The following is a 19,125-nucleotide window of genomic DNA, read 5'->3' as shown; positions in this document are numbered from 1 at the left end:
AGAACGGGAATGAAGGGCACTGCTGACCGTAACTGACAGCACCAACCAAACCTCTTTGCTTTTACATGATACTTTGCAAATACATTCAAATTAACTGATTTATTCCTTTTCCTTTGTCATAATTACTGCTATCCCTTGAGGTCCTGCATTTGCAGGAATGATAATATCTAAATTGGCAAAAAAAAAAAAAAAAACATTCCAAAGAGTGAGATGAAGGCAACAACCTCAGAGACGGATATCTAAGCGCTTCTATACAGTCTGACCTCAGCGATGAAGGATAGCTGAGGATAAACTAATGTCTACTGGGATACTTGTAACACTGGAAAACTTCACAAAGAAAACTACAGTCATATCTTGAATATGATCTGTACTTTTTTTTTTTCCAGCATCATTATAAAAGTTGTCGAATTTGCAATTTAAAGTTTTTGGGGTTTTTTTGGGGGGTGGGGGTGATTATCCTACCGTAGCAAATCCAGAACATTTTCTCTATTAGAAAAACAAAAGTTTTTTGGCTGACTTCACTTGTTTCACCTGCAGAGTGCTCTTGTGAATTCATTTTACAAAGTCACACACAAATACTCCATGACTAATTCCATTAGATTAACTCCTAAACAAATGCAGCACGGGACTTTACTGAAGATTATTCAAGCCAAGTGTACTTGTTTATTATGGTCGAGACTCTGCAGCCTAACAACAAAAACATGAAGACAGTCATGTTTTCAATTTTCTGCCAAGCTGATAAATTACGCACTTGTTCACAAACGTAACTTTCCGGTGTGGTAAGTTACTCCTACAGTATTTATTGCCAGCTAACAATAATAAAACCAATCAGTAACAGTAATAAAACACTGGTGAGAGAACAATGCTGTGTGTGGGGAGAAAACAAAGCAAAAAAATAAGAGTACAGAGAGAATGAAGTATTGAATTCATCCAGTAAAACAATGCTATTTTCTAGCTCAAAGCCTGGTAGCAAAGCTCATCAATCATCAACTGTGTGTTCACTGTTAAGTTTGCGAGCGCATGGAGTGTCGATGCAGGGCGGCGGAGGGGGTCCGAGTGTACCTGTGAAGGCAGAAGGGATTCTCTGATGTGGGGATGTCGGCATTAGCCGACTGGAAGGATGGAGGTTGGGGGGGCAAAGGAGCTGATGATGGAGGTCGTAAGACGATGCCGTCTGCTAAATGAAGGAGCAAAACAGGAAGCTCCGCATGGGGAGCAGGTTCGACATGAGGAAATGTACGAGAAAATCAAAGTGCACAAACTGTAATTAATTTGTGCACTTGTGTGCGCATGGCTTGTGCTGCGGGTTAATTCTCGTCTTTCACCTGACTGAGTACAGGCGCAACAGCAAACAGCTACAATGAGAAAAGAGTTGAGCAAGTGACTCAGGCTGCGAATGAGAACATTACTTCAGAAAAGGGGTGAGCCACACAGGGAAGTCGCAGGGATGTCAAGCTGACGAGACTTTTAAATTTAAAGCAGAAACACTCCTCAGTTGTGATTAAGTTAGGCCATGAACAAACTACACTACAGACTCGAGAATTCAATGTCACCACTAACGAGCGTCTTCTCACTCGTGATTGATAAACTCTTTAGTCTTGCTGAGACACTTGAGAGCAAATACCATTTTTAAGATGCAAAAGGCATTCAAATTCACAAGTGTGTTATTTACGCACATATTTTGAGGAGGAAAAAATGCCTTTAAATTATCTTGAGCTTGTGTTAACCTCACTGTATTTAAGTGACTTCAGTGACTTCAAGACGAGGGCAAAAGAGATTCAACAAATCATTAAATATAATGTAACAAACCAATAATATATTATGAGACAATGAGGCACTGTAGCAGCTTTGAGAAAAGACGTCTGCTTAACCAGATCCGAGAGTAATTATGATATGCTGTGTTTCCTTGCTTTATTTAATATAGTATATTAGGGAGCATAATTGTAGATGGTAATAAATCGCGGAGGAGCAATGACATTCTTGCCTCTCCACTCTGCCGTCTTTAGTAAATTAGACTCGGAGGCTGAGATGATCCGAAGAGACCCTGGAAGTATTCAGCCAGACATGCTGTGAAGAATGACTGTCATCATCAGCGGAAATGAACCCATCTCCAACATCTTTTACCTGCTCGACTCAATTTTTCATCCTCTCCCTCGTAACCGGGACATTTGCAGTGAGTGGGAGAGGGCTGCGGAGGGTTATTAATGCTATTTTTTCAGCAGTTTTGCATTATTGGTGAACCGCAATAAAATGAGCAATGTGGTGAATGCAGCCCTGAGCCTGACTCCACCTTAGCTTCCTCCACGTGTAAAGGCTCTCCCGGACATTGGAGCCTCTGGTTGCCCAGCCGTCTCACTGCCTTGCCGTCATGTGACGTCGCCGTACCTTCGACGGTCAGTGGCCCAGCATTAACTGCTCCTTTTAAACCTTTGCTTTTATCCATTTTGTTTAGTTTTGCCCTTAATTAGTTGAGTTTATGGTTGGGTAATTGAGTTATCAATTGAATTAGATGCTGTATTGTTTATTGGAATATCATTTAGTTAGTTGTCCTTTGTTAACAAACCGGGTTGTTTTGTGTTGTGTTGTTTTGCTTTGTCTTATCGTCAGCCTCTCTGAAATAGGCCTTTACCTTCTTTTCTTTGATTTATTTTGAAAGCTGGCAGCTGCATTATCTGAAAGATCTGATCATTTTATAATTATTGTTTTGCTATATGTTTTTAGACACTGTTGTAATAAAACACTTTCCAATTTTAGCTCAGCTTTATCCTCTTTAAATTGACTTCCACTGTCGTTTCCCTTCCAGCAGCACCGATCTTCATATTTACTGTGGATAATTTGCAGTAATCTTTTTCTATTTCATGTAGTAGGAGCACATCTGTCTAGTCAGGTATGAACCTGTGTGTCTGATTTGTAATACGATTATTAAAAGGTTCACTCTTACTATTTCCTGGGGTGAAACTCCCCAGGTGGTGTCGGCATTCTTCTGTCGTTACTTAGCGTTACGCCCCAGCCACTTCAGTTTGACTATTTCTTCTGTTAATTTGACAGAGTGAGAAAAAGCAGAAAAAAATCCCATTCTGCCTATTAGAAATTTGACTTTTTAATATGTAATACCCCCCCCCCCCAAAAAAAAAGAAGAAAAAAGTGAAGAAAAAAAGCTAAAATGTGGAGAATTAAACTCTGGTGGAACACGTGGTGAGCAGATATGACAGGATGAGATGGGCCAGCCTGACAGCACTGCCTCCCCATGTTCAATGAGCAATGATGAAAGAAGAGATTGAGATGACAAAAGTTGAAAGGACAAATGGGCCATCCTCTTTTTGCTTAATTTTTTTCCCCCATTGAAGGGCTTTCTCTGCTCAAAAGCCTGCGCCTTTGAAACTGAACAAAGAAGCTGCTGCGCATAACCGCTCCAGAGCTTAAATAAGTCCGACGTCGGAGCTGAGATAGCTCCTCACAAACAAACTCAACAGGCTCACATGAGACTGTTTAATTGGCAAAATGAAAACAAACAAACATAACAAAAAAAAAGTTGAATCTTAATATTTTGTCCTTGTTTTTGTCATTTTTTTTCTTTGGCTGTACTTGATAATCATTTTAAACATGTGCTGCAGGAGCCTTAATGATCCATTTCTTCACCGTGCTGTATTTTTTTTTATTCTCTCAGCTCCTTCACTGTCCATGGATTAACTTATCTCTCCTCCAGGCGCCACTCAGAAGCTAAATTCTGTATCCTTAACACTTTTTTCTGTTTCTTCGTGGGAAAAGCTAAACCTATGTAGCAATATGTGGAGTACAGTGAAGTAAACTGGGTTATACTGCATGGTGCCACAGCCAGATTGGAGGTGAATTCTTGAGGAAATGTAATTTCTGCAAACCCCCGACCATTTGAGGCGGACAAATACTGTGGTCAGCCGCCTTTTACTTCAATTTCATCCTATGCTGCATCACTATCATGCAGTAACTACTTATGATATATCACTGTGCACTCTCTATCTCTCTCTCTACACACACACACACACACACACATATATATAAAATGTATAAAAATATATATACACATACATATACTGTATATACATATATATAAACACACACACATATATATATAAACACACATATATATATATATATAAACACACACATATATATATATATATAAACACACACATATATATATATATAAACACACACACATATATAAACACACACACATATATATATATATAAATATATATATGTATTATTTTAAACAATCATTCAGTGACTCAAAAACAAAATATGACATTATTTGCAGGTGAGGAGAAATAAAAATACTCTGTTAAATTCTTGAAATCTCAGTTGAATACAAGCAGCTCCAACATGGATTTATAGACAAAAAAAAAAGTTAATTAAAATGGAATTTAGTAGGCTTTTTCCAGATTTATGGCTTTCTAAATAACCATTTGCTGTATCCACTTATCCTTTACAAGGCTGCAGAGGCTCTTTCAACAATCTGTCAACAAACGACTTTTCCCACAAAACTGGCAATAAAAGCTCTGTTAACACGTGTAAGTACAAAAATGGCAACAACTCCAATAGTTGTTATGACTGGCGCTGATTACCTGACAGAAGCACTGTAATTCCAGGAGATCATGGCAACCTATTATTACACCGTTTGTTTTTTTGAGACTATCTTCATTCGTCTTTGTGAAAATCTGCCAGACAGACAAACTATCTCCTGGCACAAAGTAAGGCCTTGAACGTGAAACGGCAGCTGAGCTGATCACCGGTGTTAAGACTAGCCCTCACTCAAGTACCCACCATATACAAACAGTATGTATTCAGCACTGCTGGTCCCCAGGTGGTTGCTGGCCTCGCAGCGGTATGTGCCATTGTCTGTTTTGTTTAGCGTGGTGATAGTAAGTTCTCTGCCCTCCACGATCATACGATCTATGTCTGGCAGTTCTCCTCCATCTTTAGACCACAACACTGGTTCAGGTCTGGAGAAGCAAAAAGCAACAACAACAACAACAAAACAAATAAAACAAACAAACAGATAAAACAACCGATGAGATTTTGGGATTATTTTGCTGCTTATGAATACATAAACAGTAGTTTGGATATTCTGTAATGCATGGGAAGTTGAATTTCATCCCATTTTTAGGCTGTAGCCAACTTACATTGGGTTGCCTATGGAAACGCACTCCAATTTGAAGTATTGCCCTTCCTGTGGAATAATCAGTGAACCCGTGATCTCCAGATGGGGAGCATCTGCAAGGAGGAGACATAAAAATCCAAAGCTGTGACAGCACTGTGTGTTAAAGGCTTTAACTCTAACACTGGCAAAGTACAGCAGTAGTTAGCTCTTTACCCATTGGGCAGCTCTTAGCTCTAGCCCATATCCCTGTTCTGCTTTGGTACTAATCCCTTACCTGCAAACTAATCCTTCTCTAATCCCGAGGAAATGCAAAGCTAAACCTGCAGACATAAATGTAATCTCAATTTGAGTATTTCTTCTCAATGCTAATCTTAAACCTAATCCAGCTTTTGCAGGGTGTGTATGACTCCACTCACAATGGACCTCCAGGACCTCAGTTGTCATGTAGGGGTTGGACAGAGACACATGCTCAACGCTGCAGGTGTATGCCACGCCGTCATCCCCTCTGTCCACATGGAAATGGAGGCTGCTTCTCACTAGGAAGGATTTCCCAGTGGCGTTCACCTCCTTAGTCCCTGCAGAGAGTCGAACAAAAACAAAAAAAAAAACAGGAGGAAAGATGTACTTATGAATCGCTAATGTTGTTGTGGAACAGTTTTCATACAAAAAAATTATTTTTACAAGAGCACCTGAGAGGCTCGAATGCTAACTAAAACGTGAGAAACATAAAACTGTATCACTTGAAATCTTATTTCAAGTTGTTTTTCTGACATAGACAGCTGCAGTGTTGTTGTTTTTCTGTGCTTCTCCTTTGAGGGAGAGAATCCTTGGTCTTTGAAAGTCAAGTCAAAGTAGAGTGAATAGTGAGAGGAGAGAGCAGCGTGAGCATCGACTCGGTTGGTTGGGTGTGTTTGCTCCTCCAGGACCATCTCCTAAACATCCAAGTCAACACAAACAAGCCCCCCTGCAGTGTATAGAGGATTTCAAGCAGCGGAGTCACACCTTCCCTTTCTATTCTTACCAGTTGTGACCAAACATCCCCCTTTTACTCTGCTACAGGTCCTAATTTGTCTTTCAATTTATTCCAATCCTGTGATTTTGTATTCATTTCATGACTCACAAAACAAAACAAAAAAAAATCCCTTCTTGGTAGTTTTCTGGGTTTGCTGTCAACACCTTGTGACACTCTTTTCTGGAAACTACTGTACGAGACTGTTGCCCCTTAACAAAGCAAAACTGGCGAAGGTATTACCTGGAATATTGTCATGTTCACTGGAGCTGCAACACTGCTCACCTGTTAACATCCTCCTCCTGTAATTCTCTCTGGATGTTCTGGAATTCAGTGTGAACCTGAGTCGATCGATAAACGCGCACTGTATGCACCCGCTCACAAATACACACACGCACACACACATACAGGGAGTGCACACATTTTTGTCCATTTGTCTATTAAACACTCCTCAGACTCTCTTTGATTGCTTCATGCGCACTGTTACTAATAAGTTATTCTAAATGTCTTTTGTGATGATGCAACTGGCATTCAAAAGTAATCTCCAAGTTCACCGACAGTAAAAAAAAAAAAAAAAAAAAAAAAGCTCGTCTCAAAGTCTTTTTGTCTTGTTTGTTCAAGAGGGTAAATATTTTTATTTTATTTTTTTACTTCATGGTTAAACTAAGAACCTCTATGAAACTAAAATAAAACTTGCAACTTCTAAACTAAAAGCGGTGCTAACAAGAAGAAGGCAAGTGGTGGGCGTCTCATTGGTGAACGCATCGAAAAGATGACATAATTGAGTAAATACCAAAGTCAAACGGCTTGCCCTAAAATACAAAGGGGCCGATAGTGTGTGTCTGTCTGAAGTCAAACACAAATCTCTCCAGCTTTTCTTTTCATTCGTCGAATTGCCTGCAGCATCGGAGCTTGCCACAAAGAGTCTGTCAGTCTGTTTCAAGGAGGCTGCTAGCATCACCAGAGAGCACGAAGAGGCAGCGCTTCTTAGAATGTACATGTGCATCAGGTGCGCCCGCTTTGAACCGAACCCCCAAGAGGCGAAGCAGATCTAGATTCAGGTGCTTACAGGTGCTCCTGTCAGCACCACATCTGCATCTGAGCTGCAGTGACAGGCTCTTATTGGATCTCAGACGTAGGCTTCGTTCAGAATGCCGGCCCAAATCTGTCTTTTGCATTTCCAGATTAATTTTTGACATTGTGGACGACCAAAAACCACACAAACTAAGATCTTTTTCTTTTTTGACAAATCAAATTTCAAATTTTATTTATGATGCCTAAAATCCCACATAAGAATTTGTTTTGAGGGGGTCGAGAAATCAAGGAGAAACTTAACAAGAATCAGATTTCGACAGATGCATCTCAGTCTGGATGCCAGTAGCATTTAAAATCACCTTTTGTGTCATTCCCAAGCCGTTTCTCCGTGGATACATTTTGAGTTTATGGTTTGTAGGTAGTTTGGAGATGTCAGGAAAAAAAATATATATCTGATCTTATCACTTTCAAACAGAATTGTAGACAGAAGAAGATCTGATTTGAGAAACAGGGTTCCAAAAAAAAAAAAAAGACTTCAACTTTTATACTGGTATCTATTAAGCTTAAGGTTATCACGTATTTGTATCCTCTGAACCAGGTTTCACAGAGAGATGATCTGTTTTACCCCTGTAACCTCCCACTTCCTCCACTGCTCCTGTCTGCCGTATATCATGTTGAAATAGTACGCCTTTTCAATAAAGCCCAAGCCAGATCCTCATTTTTTGTTCATTTTCATTAATTCAAATATTTCATACATGCCTTGATGAATTTTTTTTCATACAGTGATGAAATGTTCAAGAAAGGACACTTCTTCTAAGAAATGAATGATCTGAAATCTCTACTTCCTGTGGTAGCCATATCGGATTATTGACTTGTACAAAATTTTTAATGTTTCTTACTTGCCGTAATGGATTTTGTGTGCTTTGACATTTTATCATTCCATTTGCAAACAGGGGGAGGTGGTTGAATAATGACATGAAGATGAGCATGCTACATTCTGTGGATGGCAGTTACGGGCAACTGACCATGTCTAGTTTATGATGCAATCACAACAGCTGTTTAAAATGCCTTAATGGTTTCCCTCAGGCGTTTGTATTTCAATTACACTTAAGCTGAAACATCAAAACAGATGCAAATTTGACTAAAACAGACACAAGAAATGAAGGTTTGAAAATTTAAATAAAAGGGTCTAGTTCAAACGCTAATTATAGTCTTGATTTCATAGCTGTCATTATTGTGGTAAAGGCCACTTCCTCACAGGTTCTACACACGCGCACACACACACACACACACAACTGGACAGACACCCTAAAAACATTACGGCCACAGCTGGCATGGAAGCATAAATATCTTCCCAGCCTCATTGTCTCCTCCCGTTTATGGTTATTAAAGTTTGGGGAAATCATCATGCCGGTGATGAAGCTGCACCTCCGTCTGAGTTGTGGGGCGCTGTGATAGTCTTGGCTCAAGGTGGCAGATTGAGGGCAAGAAAGGGGTTGATCTGATTAAAACCACACTGAAATACCTACATCTCCTCGGTCCAGACAGAATCAGTGTAGTCGTGGGGGTTTGCGTGAGGAACACAGGTGGTTGCAACAGACCAGTGCCCAAGGGTGCAGATCAGCCCCACATAATAATGCAACTAGCCCACCTAATGAACTGTAGATGTGAAGATATTCTAGAACCCCCACGGTGCTATATGGTGCCAAAAGTGCTGTTTTAATTTTCATTCACTTTTAGTTCATTAGTCTTCCTTTTCACACACACGCACGCACGCACGCGCGCACACACGCACGCGCGCGTGCACACACACACGTCATTTGCCCTACATAACCGGGAGCAAGAAAAAACAGCTTGTATGTGATCAAATATACTGTCGGTATGTCTTCCACTGAACAGTACAGATCATGCTTTTTGCAAACCTTTCTTCTGTCTGACTTCACGAACTGTCACTAAGAACTAAAGACAATTAAATTAGACCAAGGTCATGCTAACATGCAGTTTCTGGGTATTGTTGGCAATTTGCATTTCAGTTATAGCTGAACAAGCCGAGCACCTCGCAGGAGTAGTACTGTGATAAATGGCATAAAATAGTTCAAGCCGTAGAAGCACAGACATGTTATTAAGTATTTTACAGGACAAATCAACACATTTTGATCATATTAAGACAAGTCTGAGTTTTAGTATTTTGGATGAGAGCTCAAGAGGTAAACGCATTACAATATAAATGACTACATGTTATTATCCTGTATCCAAGTCATGTTATAAAAAAATAAAGGTAGAAAATGTTTGTCCAGTGACAGATTCTGTCCACTAAAACGAGACTAAAATTGACAATAATCAAATGACTAAAATGTATATTAGGTTTATTTGCAGGGGGCGGGATGGAAGCATGAGAACTAAGAGGGACATTTGATACACAAACAAAAAGGAATCCACACAATAATAGAGTGACATTTCTTTTTTTTTTTGCTCATTCCTTTTTTATCTAATTTATGAATAAGGTACATAATCTGGTATTAAGTTATAACCTTGATGAGGATGCGATGCAACATCTGAAGAAGCAGCACAAGATAAGATCATCTGCACTATAATTGGGGACAGTGAAAACATAAGCGCATGTAAGGGGAGATGACACTGTTATGAATGGAAGCACAGAGGTTGAAATAAGTTTGAGAAAATAACACAAAAGCCTGAAAGATGCACTGAAAGACACCACAGCCCACGCATGCTTAATGCTGCAGTGAAAACACACTGATCAGCTCTTCCAATTTACTTTCAGAAGCCGCGGTGGTGACAACAGGCTCTAACATTTTCTATTGATTGGAGAAAATTGCCAGATTTGTTGCCATTTGCATTTGACAGTTTAAAGCAGGAGAATAGACACGCTTGAAAAAGTGAGCAAGCTGCAGGGAGCCAGGCATGTATGCATTATAAAGGGTGTATGATATTAAAAATGAAATAAGAAAGTTTATGATTTTTTCATCTTTGCTCTGCTTTCTCTGAGAGAACAGGGAACACAGAGGGGTATCACACACATAAAAATGGCTATAATAAATGTCGGAGTGTAAATGTGTGTTTGAATGTTCTTTTGTGTCACTATGAAAGGAATATAAGCCAATATAGGTCACTTTGCGTATGCAGAGAGTGACAGCAGGTGGATTTTTTTTCTCCCCCTCAATAGATTACAATTTGAAGCCGAGCTGTCATTCAGCGACACAAATAATTTGTATGGCTCTATAGTCTGCAAGCAAATTATTTGACACTGGATGACATTTGCATTTTGAGGTTTGTAATGCTGGTGTGCTTCTAATATAAATTGTTGGAAAACAAATCATCAGAGCATGAAATAAATATGACATGTTTTTGCTATTACACCTGCTGTCGTCTTGGTGCTTTGTAAACTGCTCCCCCCAATGAGGATAGATTTGACTGACAGCAGACACTGGTGGCAATGATCTACCACAAAAGAACCAATTGCAAAACATGCTGCTCCCAGCACATACTCTCTAAAGAAAGCTTTAAAGCAGCATCTACAAAAGATTTGGATCCCGAGCACTGATTGACATTCCCCCCTCTTTGACACTTTGACATGGAAATGAAGTCTTTTAGTCGAGCCCTCCAGTCTCAGCTTTGTTCTTTATCTGTCTTTGACTCGGGGATGCATCACACCAGGTCTGTTTGCCCAAGCGGTTTAATAAAGCCTATTGTACCCGAGTAAAGCTCATAAAAATACATTTTATACAAGACATCAGTTTGAGGCTGACTTGGGGCACATGATTTTTTTGTTGATATGGAATTCACATATCACGCTATCATGACATTTGGGTAAATGTGGAAATTATTCTGAATTCCCATTAATATATTGGAGAGAATGTTCTTTTATTTTTTCTGCCATTTGTCAGTTTCTTTCGGAGTCTCCTCTCTCAGAAAAATATAAATAGTGAGGCAATAAGAGCTACAGTCATAATCCAAGTTCATCACAACAGACTAAGCGGTTATCATCACCATAGCAACCACGAACTGCAGTTGAATCCTCTGTTGACTCAGGTCAGCTGATTAGACTGCTTCCCTATTGTCTGTGGTGATTACCTGTCAGCGTGATAGCAACAAGCACAAGACGTTACAGTCGGAGATGAGAGATTTTACCCTAACTGATGCTTCCTTGTTCGTAAAGGTATCAGGAATAACTTTAGTAAAGTTTGTAAAGTTAACAGCAAACCCCTAACCTTAATCTAACCTAATCCTAACTTTAATCAAGCGTTAATTTCTGTCTTGGGAGCTGTTTTTTTTTTTTTTTTTTTTTAACCACTACACAAACAGAGCTGTTTCTAGTGAGATTACGGTGGATTATGGACCTGGTGACGTTCAAGCTTAAAATTTTTAAGTGTGCTGACACCGAGGAACATTCTCCAAAGCTGAATGTATAATAATAATAATAATAATAATAATACACTGTATAATAATTTCAAGAAATTGTTGTCAATGAAAAGTGATTGAATCACTTTTGATAGAAAAACAACATTAATCTCTGCCCACAGCAGTACACATCTGAACCAGGATCCTAACCGGCTTCTTATTGTTTCTAATGAGCTGTCCCAGCAAATCTTGAGATGCAAAGATGTCACAATCATTTCACGGATTTCTTTGAGATTTGTTTGATATCCATTTGTTGAAATTTGAAAGTAGGGGAATTAAAGATTCAGTTTGATGTATATCTGAAAACACACCTAAGAAAAAGGAAACTCTCTATGTCTCTTTAGATGGACAGCAAGTCTGTGCCGGTTCTCCACTGGCCTTCAGGAATCTACGTGCGTGTCATTTCAACAAGAAAGCTTCATATCCCAGCCCCTCTCGCATCAATCATCATGCCATGTTGGGCAAACACAGACAGAACCACCAGGAAAAAAGCTTTCTAGTGCAAATCTTCAATAAATAGCAACTGTCACACTGAATCTCCACAGCAGGCTCCATTACATTAAAGAGCTCCACACTGCTTACCTCTGCTATCAAACTGAGGAAAAACATTCCATTCTTATTTTTTTTAATGTTTTTGTCTTCTTATGCCTCTTTTTTTTTTACAGCAGAAATAAGATGATAAAAGCGATAAAAAACAAAGAGCTGAACTTCAGACAGGAAAGAGGTTTACAAGGAAGTGAGCGCTTGTAAGGCACAACAGAAACTTCTGCTGGTTTAGTGTGATCAGCTCACATTACACTGCACCGTCTGCTGCTAATGCACCGTCTTTGTTGGAGCTTTCTCTCAGACGGGGTGAAGCTAGTTATGTGGCCTCTTTGAGTTTGCATTTCTGCATATCTTTCTTGACTCATCTTCATTTCTGTTGTTCCAAAAATAAGAAATAAAGCACTCCGTTAGAGCCACCTGGGGATAGGATGGATGGGTTCCACTCGCTTACAAGTAGGAATGAGGAGCACGGTAAGATCGACTCATCATATTCAAACATGAAGTTCTGTGCTGCGGAGGTTATCAAACAGGGAGGAATTAAAATCTCTTTTTAACTGAACACACCACATGAAACACACACACATCCACACTTGCTGAAGGCTCTTCCTCTACTGCCGGAACTTGCTGTTCTTTTTCCTTCCATCAATCGTCAGAAGCCCTCATTTGATACTTTGATCAATATTTCTAACAGCAATTAAAAATTAAAAATGTATCACGTATTTCAAAAAACATTCAATGCGTATTTTGCCTTTTCTTTTGTGGTACTGCAACCCTTCACAATATCAGGTTGTTACAGGAGCGTTCATATTCAAATAGGCCAGGTTGTGCTGAAAAAGATCACTTACATCTTCATCTTAATGAACTGAACTGCAAGAGATCTGAGGCTCCGGTACACTGACAAAAAAAAAAAACAACAAAAAAAAGCTCGCTAATCGGCTTTCTGTCTCCATTGTGACGTGAGCTCGGGAGCTGAGGTAATAATTTTGTAACAGCTTCAGAACACAATGTTAATTTCAAGCTTGCCAAAACGAAAATAAGTAGCCACGGTCAGTTTCCTGCAACCGTCGCCATTATTCAGCCCACCCGTTCCCACTCGCTAGTGACACAGTAAAAAGTCACCCCCCTGGAGTGTTGGCGATAATAGACAGATGGATAGAATAGATAGACAGGAAGTGAGGAACACATACCGTATATAACACAATAGAAACTGAAAAAAATGGTAAAATATTGTTCACTGAATTCGATGTTGGAAACTAACGGTGAATTGCAGTGGCGGCCCGGTGGTAGAATGTGGAAGACTGCCATGATGGCAGAAACGCCGGCCAGCCACATGGATCATGGCACCACTAAACCGCTGGCCACGGAAACGATGAAAGAAGATGAATGCGGCGCAGAGGAAAGTAGAAGCTGAATGACTTGACTGCAAAGCCTCCACCAACAGTGCACAAGAGAGGATGCCATGCTCGGTGAAATCCACACCGCACGCTTACCTTGGACCTCCTTGTCATTTCTGAACCACCGGATGTTGGCAGCCGGTTTGCTGCCCAATGTGGTGCATGTCAGGGTGATTGTGTCCCCCTCCATGGCAGGCTTGGTGAATCCTGTGATCTCCGGCCTTCCTGGCACTCCTGAGATGAATGGAGACGTCATGCAGTTCCTCATTCAGTGAATACCTGCATATACCTGCATATAATTCCCGCTGTATTCATCTGAATTTGTCTGTGTGATTTGCCACAAATGCTGTAATTGATCTAAACTAGCAGGTTTTTCTATGAGAATTCAGCTTGTGCAAATGAGGACTTTGTTTAATTCTACAATTCTATGAAAGTCTAGTTTGGAAAGTGTTCTGAGGCAAAATGGAATATAAAACCAAAGCATATCACAAATAAGCTAAATGAATAAATGAACAAACAGATGATTACTACAGATATGTAGGCACCTGAACAGATTCAACAACAGATACGACAACAATTTATTTTGATAATTGAATAAAGTCAGACACATAGCTTGTTCAAACTGATTTCAGCTACTTTCTTTTCTGAGGTTATAGTTACTTGATCAAGGTCATCTCAGTGAAAAAAAAGAATGTACTTAAAACTCATTAAATGTTCTTTTAAAGTTCTGACAGTCAGGTTTTTCTCAAGTGTGAAAAAGATCCTGATGGAATTTTTTTGGCTTCTGTCTTGCCTCTGTGTAACCTCCATCCTTTACTCTGGTGGATGATGTATTGCAGAAACATATTTTCAAAGTCTGAACCTGAAGATGTAGCAGCAGGTAACCGGTCTGTGAAGACGAAGAGGACGTGCTCACCTAAAACCGTGAGGAAGGCCTTGGTGGTCTTGACAGGCATGGTGAAGAGCGAGCAGGTGTACAGACCCTCGTCTGACAGGCTGACGTCACTGATTCTGATGGTCAGTTCCTGCCACGAGGCTCGAACCAGCTCGATTCGGTTGTCCCTCAAAGCTGCAGAGTAAAGGATGACACATGGGGGGGGGGGGGGTAAAAGAGTTAATGCAGGACAAAATCAAAGAGTGTTGGTTCCAGTAGAAATGAGATGATCCTTTATTAGTCCCACAACTAAATTTCAAGACTTACAGCAGCAAAAGATAGCAAAAATCAGTGAAAGCTAACAAATATTATATAGGTCATGTATAACAAACATGCCAAATAACACCTAAGGTGAAATATGAAGATAGAAACAAGAGGGAATCTAGAAATTGAATTGGTGTGTATAATGGAAACAAGAAGCCAGTTAACAGCTAAATTTCACCAGACAATAAATACTGTAATATGGAAACGTCCCTGTCTGCTTTCCAGCCTGATTCACAATCAATAACAATACACTCAAATGCAGTCAAAATGGTACCACTTAATATTTCTATGTATAACTTTGTCATATTTGACAAAATGATGATGTTTGATATATCAATCTAAAAAGTAATGATGACTTGAAGCAAAATGTGATGAGTAACTGGCATTGCTTCAAACATATACTTGATGATATAAATTAATGCAATGAAGTTTCACTGTGTTGCGCATAACTTGGATTATTACTTCATTTTGCAGTGCAATAACTGCAGAAATACTAGGTGAATACTTGTGTTGACATTTTGTTTTTTCTTCAAACCATCGAGACAACAGCTAAACAGTATTTTTTAAGATAGCTCCCACCTTAGGATTCCCAAACTACTAGATGTTATGAACAAGAGTTCAGAGATTTCTTAAACTGCCTTGATGTAGAGAACTGACTTCTATCCAAATCTCCCAGTTCAACCTCAGTCAGGTGTATAACAATACGCTCCTAAACCCAGAACAAAAATATGCAGCTCAGCTGAAAAAGGTCATTTTATCCTCTTTTATATCATTTAAAAATTCCAAATCACCTGCTCTGACTGGCCACCAACCACAGAGGCAAGAAAGAAAAATGTTCTTCATTTAATAAATTACACATTCCTAATCTTCCTTCCCTTTAGGCCTGGCCAGCTCCCTCCCCGGACACTCTTTCATCTGAAGTAATTTGAACACTATTGGATTGTAACTACACAGGGCGAATCTGGTAAAATGCAGCAGAAGTACGTGTCGATTAGGATTTAATCAACGTAGCTAATGTAAAGTGGAGCGCCATCAGATACGGAGGACATCTCTATGAAAATCATTAATCACTGCCTCTTTTCTCATTTGATTTTATCAATAAACATACACAGCAGACACGTGATGCGCAATTAGATTAGAACGAAATGCTTATTAGGTTTAAACACACATAGGTCATTATCAACACTGCTTCAATTAAACCCTGTCATTTGATGATCATTATCTTATAATCACATACGTTTAAAAAAAAAAAAAAGGTGTTTGCCCCAAAGACGTTTTTTTGTGTGTGAAAGTCTTTGTTATCCAAGAATAAAGACTAGTGTAAATAAAAAACAAACTTCAAGCTAGAATTAAAATTTAATAACAAGCTGTGCCATCAGAGAGGCAGCTTATTATGCGCTACGGGGCTTAATACAAACATTTGATAGTCTTACTGTAGCAAACTGCATCCTGAAACAAAGCTGCCTGATGTTCTTTGTAGTTAAGCATCCTCACTACAGAGCTGAAAAATGCCCAGAGGCACCCGCTGGAAACAGCAAACCCTTTGGTGGATGGATACATTGGAGAGGTGTTAGGGTCTAAGCAAACATTGTAGAAGAACTCAAAAGATATGGAAGTGCAGGCAAGGAGGATCAAAGCTGTGGATGAGACGACATACTGTACTTCCCCCTGCCCATATCTGTCTATCTGTGCAGCACACACAGAAAAGAGGGAGCAGAGGAACATCTCGTCGTCTTCTTAACCCCATGTTGCACACATCTGAGACGCTGATAAATGTCCCTGCTGTTTCCTGAGAAGGTTTCGTTGAATTTGCACTGCCAGAATACGTAGACGTTGTTTGTTCCACTAACTGTGACCACCTTGAATTTACGGCAATACAGTGGATTTGTTGTTGACAGGATTTTTAACAAAAAGAAATTCAAATGCTCTTAAAAAGCATTTTCCAAACGACTGCAGTGCAACGCACCGCTCTGCTGTTCATCTTTATGGTCAGTGTTTTGTTAAAATACGGTATTGTATGCTGCTTGTGTTGCATCTTGGAAACTGAAGCATTTTGATATATTTTAACCACACTTTTGCACTGCTGAGCATATGGTTGAACACCAGAGATGTGTAGGATTATGCTGGGTTTTTATTTCTTTTATTTCTTCAAACTTTGATGCTGAAATCTGTTGCTGAAATCTATTGAAAGTGGGATGAATTCAGGTTGAAGAAAGCTTGTTTTCTATGAAGAATGGAATAACCAAGTTCTGAACAGAGCTTTCAACACAGTGAGAGGGGATTCTAACTTGTTCAGTCCTGAAATGACTCCTTAGCTTTGGATACCCGATATCCAATACTAGCGTTTATTCAACAACACCCTACCTTCCCTAGCGGGAAGAGAAGCTTGCTGGCTTGCCTTGCGCTGAACAATCACTGGGCACGACATCATATTGGTGGAGCAGGTCTCCGTACATGCTACACCTGCTCCATCTGTGCTGCGTGCAGCCGTGTGTTTTGAGGAGAAGAGAGTGCTCAGTGTTCTCCAGCTGTTTTTTTCCCCCCACAAACATTATCAACTGCTCTGCATGATCTACACGGACCTACAGAACAGTATTATAGAGAGAATCATGGCAACAGAGATTTATCTATCAGTTGTTCTGACTGATCGACTGAGGTATATATATATATATAATACCAGTATCTTGAACACCGGATTAAAAAAAACAGGAATTGAAATACAAAAATATGTCCATGTCCTGGATTTAATAAATGGACCTAATCTAGCTGATCTAGATTTTAGCACCAGCGTGGGGCTGATATTGTCACAATTCTAGTCTGGACTTGTAATGTTGAACTTTACTTCCTGTTTTATTTTGTAGTTCCGCTCTTATGTGTGTGTTGCTTACTTCCTGTCTTTGTTTGGTTTCCTGCTCTTTTCCATTCCATGCCCCACCCTAATGTAGCACACCTGGATCCTCTTACTCTCATCTCTGTTCAGTTCAGTTTTTATTAAGAACTGCACTTTTATTTGTGTCAGTATCTCAAGAATCAACACAAAATTTTAAACACAAGCATTTTCATCAGGCAGAGAAATAAATCTTAACATGAGTTGCTCAAATATTAAATTAGCTGGTTTAGTTTAAAGTAAAGTAGCATCTCAGAAGTCACAGAAATAAATAAAAGATGAACTTGAGTGATGCGTTTTTGTCAGCAGCCACTGGCACTGCAGCATGTGGGTTAATGACATATTGATTAAATAAGATGTATAAAGGTTTGAAAAAACCAAAGACAAGTGTTACCTATTACTTGAACAGTGTGTGGCCAGAAAACCCCACTATCAGAATCCAATGCAGGCAAGGGGGCCAGATTGTGGGCAGATCCGTCACAATCAGACCCAGATGCCAGCATCTGACAAAGATTTTTTTCCAGGTGCTTTAGGAAATCAATGTGATGAAAAGGTTAATTTCCACTAAAGCTGCAATAGCTCCTGTGCTGTTCATTCTGCTTAGGAGGAAGCATAAATCTGCACCCTGACCTTGTAGTGTATATGCTGCAGCCTTGCAGCGTGGCAGCTTAATGCGCAGTACATCTCCTGAGATGGAAGCCTTACCAAGGCTGCCTCAAATCAGTAAAACTGACATCCTGATTCCCCACAGGGCAAAGGATACTGTAGCTACTGCCATTTGATACTAAGTAATGTTTGGTTGGTGGTCCAACCATGACAGAAAACCAATCTGAGGTCTCCTGAGAGAACGATCATTTCTTTGATTCAACATAGGTAAATTCTGCCAACAGACTCATAAAACACCGAAGCCCAGTCTGTAGCTCCTACACTACGGGAAGCCCTCAAGGCAGTGGTTTTGCAGGGCTGTGTGCAAAAAGTGCAGAAGGTGGAATGTGATGACATCTATAGAGAGAGGTTTGTGTCTGGGGGGGAAGAGGATGGATCAGACTTTGCGAACTGAAATGACCGTTTGAGTCTTGTTTACATAGCAAGTCAAGATTGTTGTATGCGTGAGACCTTTTTTCAAGGCTTCAGCAGCTGGTGCTCCTGGTCTTACTGCACATCCATGGATTCCAGAGAACATTGCATGTATCAGATGCATGTAGACTAGGGCTGGGTACCTTTCAAAAATTTTCGGTACCGGCACCTTGATTTTCAGTGCCGGTTCCGGTACGGTGCTTTTTCTGTAACAATTTAATTGAAAGAAATTAGTGTAAAGAAAATTACATTACACCTTTCATTACAAAACTTTGAGTCTTACTTTTCAGCTTTGCCAATGTTTTTGAACATATATATGTTTGCATCGCGCTCTATTGGCGTCGATTCTGATAAAATGGAGCCACACTTTTGACTGCGGGGGGATTTCTTATCTTACTGTCTCTTGCGTCTCTCTCACAC

The 19,125-nt window shown here is 39.8% G+C and overlaps 1 protein-coding gene across 3 annotated transcripts in view; it reads right to left on the bottom strand.

Moving 5' to 3' along the window:
- cadm2b (cell adhesion molecule 2b) overlaps positions 1-19,125 on the bottom strand; it is a 157,993-nt gene that overhangs the window by 6,049 nt on the left and 132,819 nt on the right. For all 3 annotated transcript variants that reach the window (XM_086216502.1, XM_086216504.1, XM_086216503.1), the window contains 5 exons: positions 14,460-14,612; positions 13,640-13,777; positions 5,557-5,715; positions 5,163-5,253; positions 4,804-4,982 (listed from right to left, as the gene is read on the bottom strand). In XM_086216502.1, coding sequence (XP_086072628.1) covers positions 4,804-4,982; positions 5,163-5,253; positions 5,557-5,715; positions 13,640-13,777; positions 14,460-14,612 — 720 coding nt within the window. The remainder of the gene's footprint in view (positions 1-4,803; positions 4,983-5,162; positions 5,254-5,556; positions 5,716-13,639; positions 13,778-14,459; positions 14,613-19,125) is intronic.

Source organism: Aulostomus chinensis, chromosome 10 (assembly GCF_037954235.1).
Source record: "Aulostomus chinensis isolate RoL2024-O1b breed Wild chromosome 10, RoL_Achi_v1.0, whole genome shotgun sequence".
NCBI lineage: Eukaryota > Metazoa > Chordata > Actinopteri > Syngnathiformes > Aulostomidae > Aulostomus > Aulostomus chinensis.
This window is presented reverse-complemented; position numbering and strand designations above follow the sequence as displayed.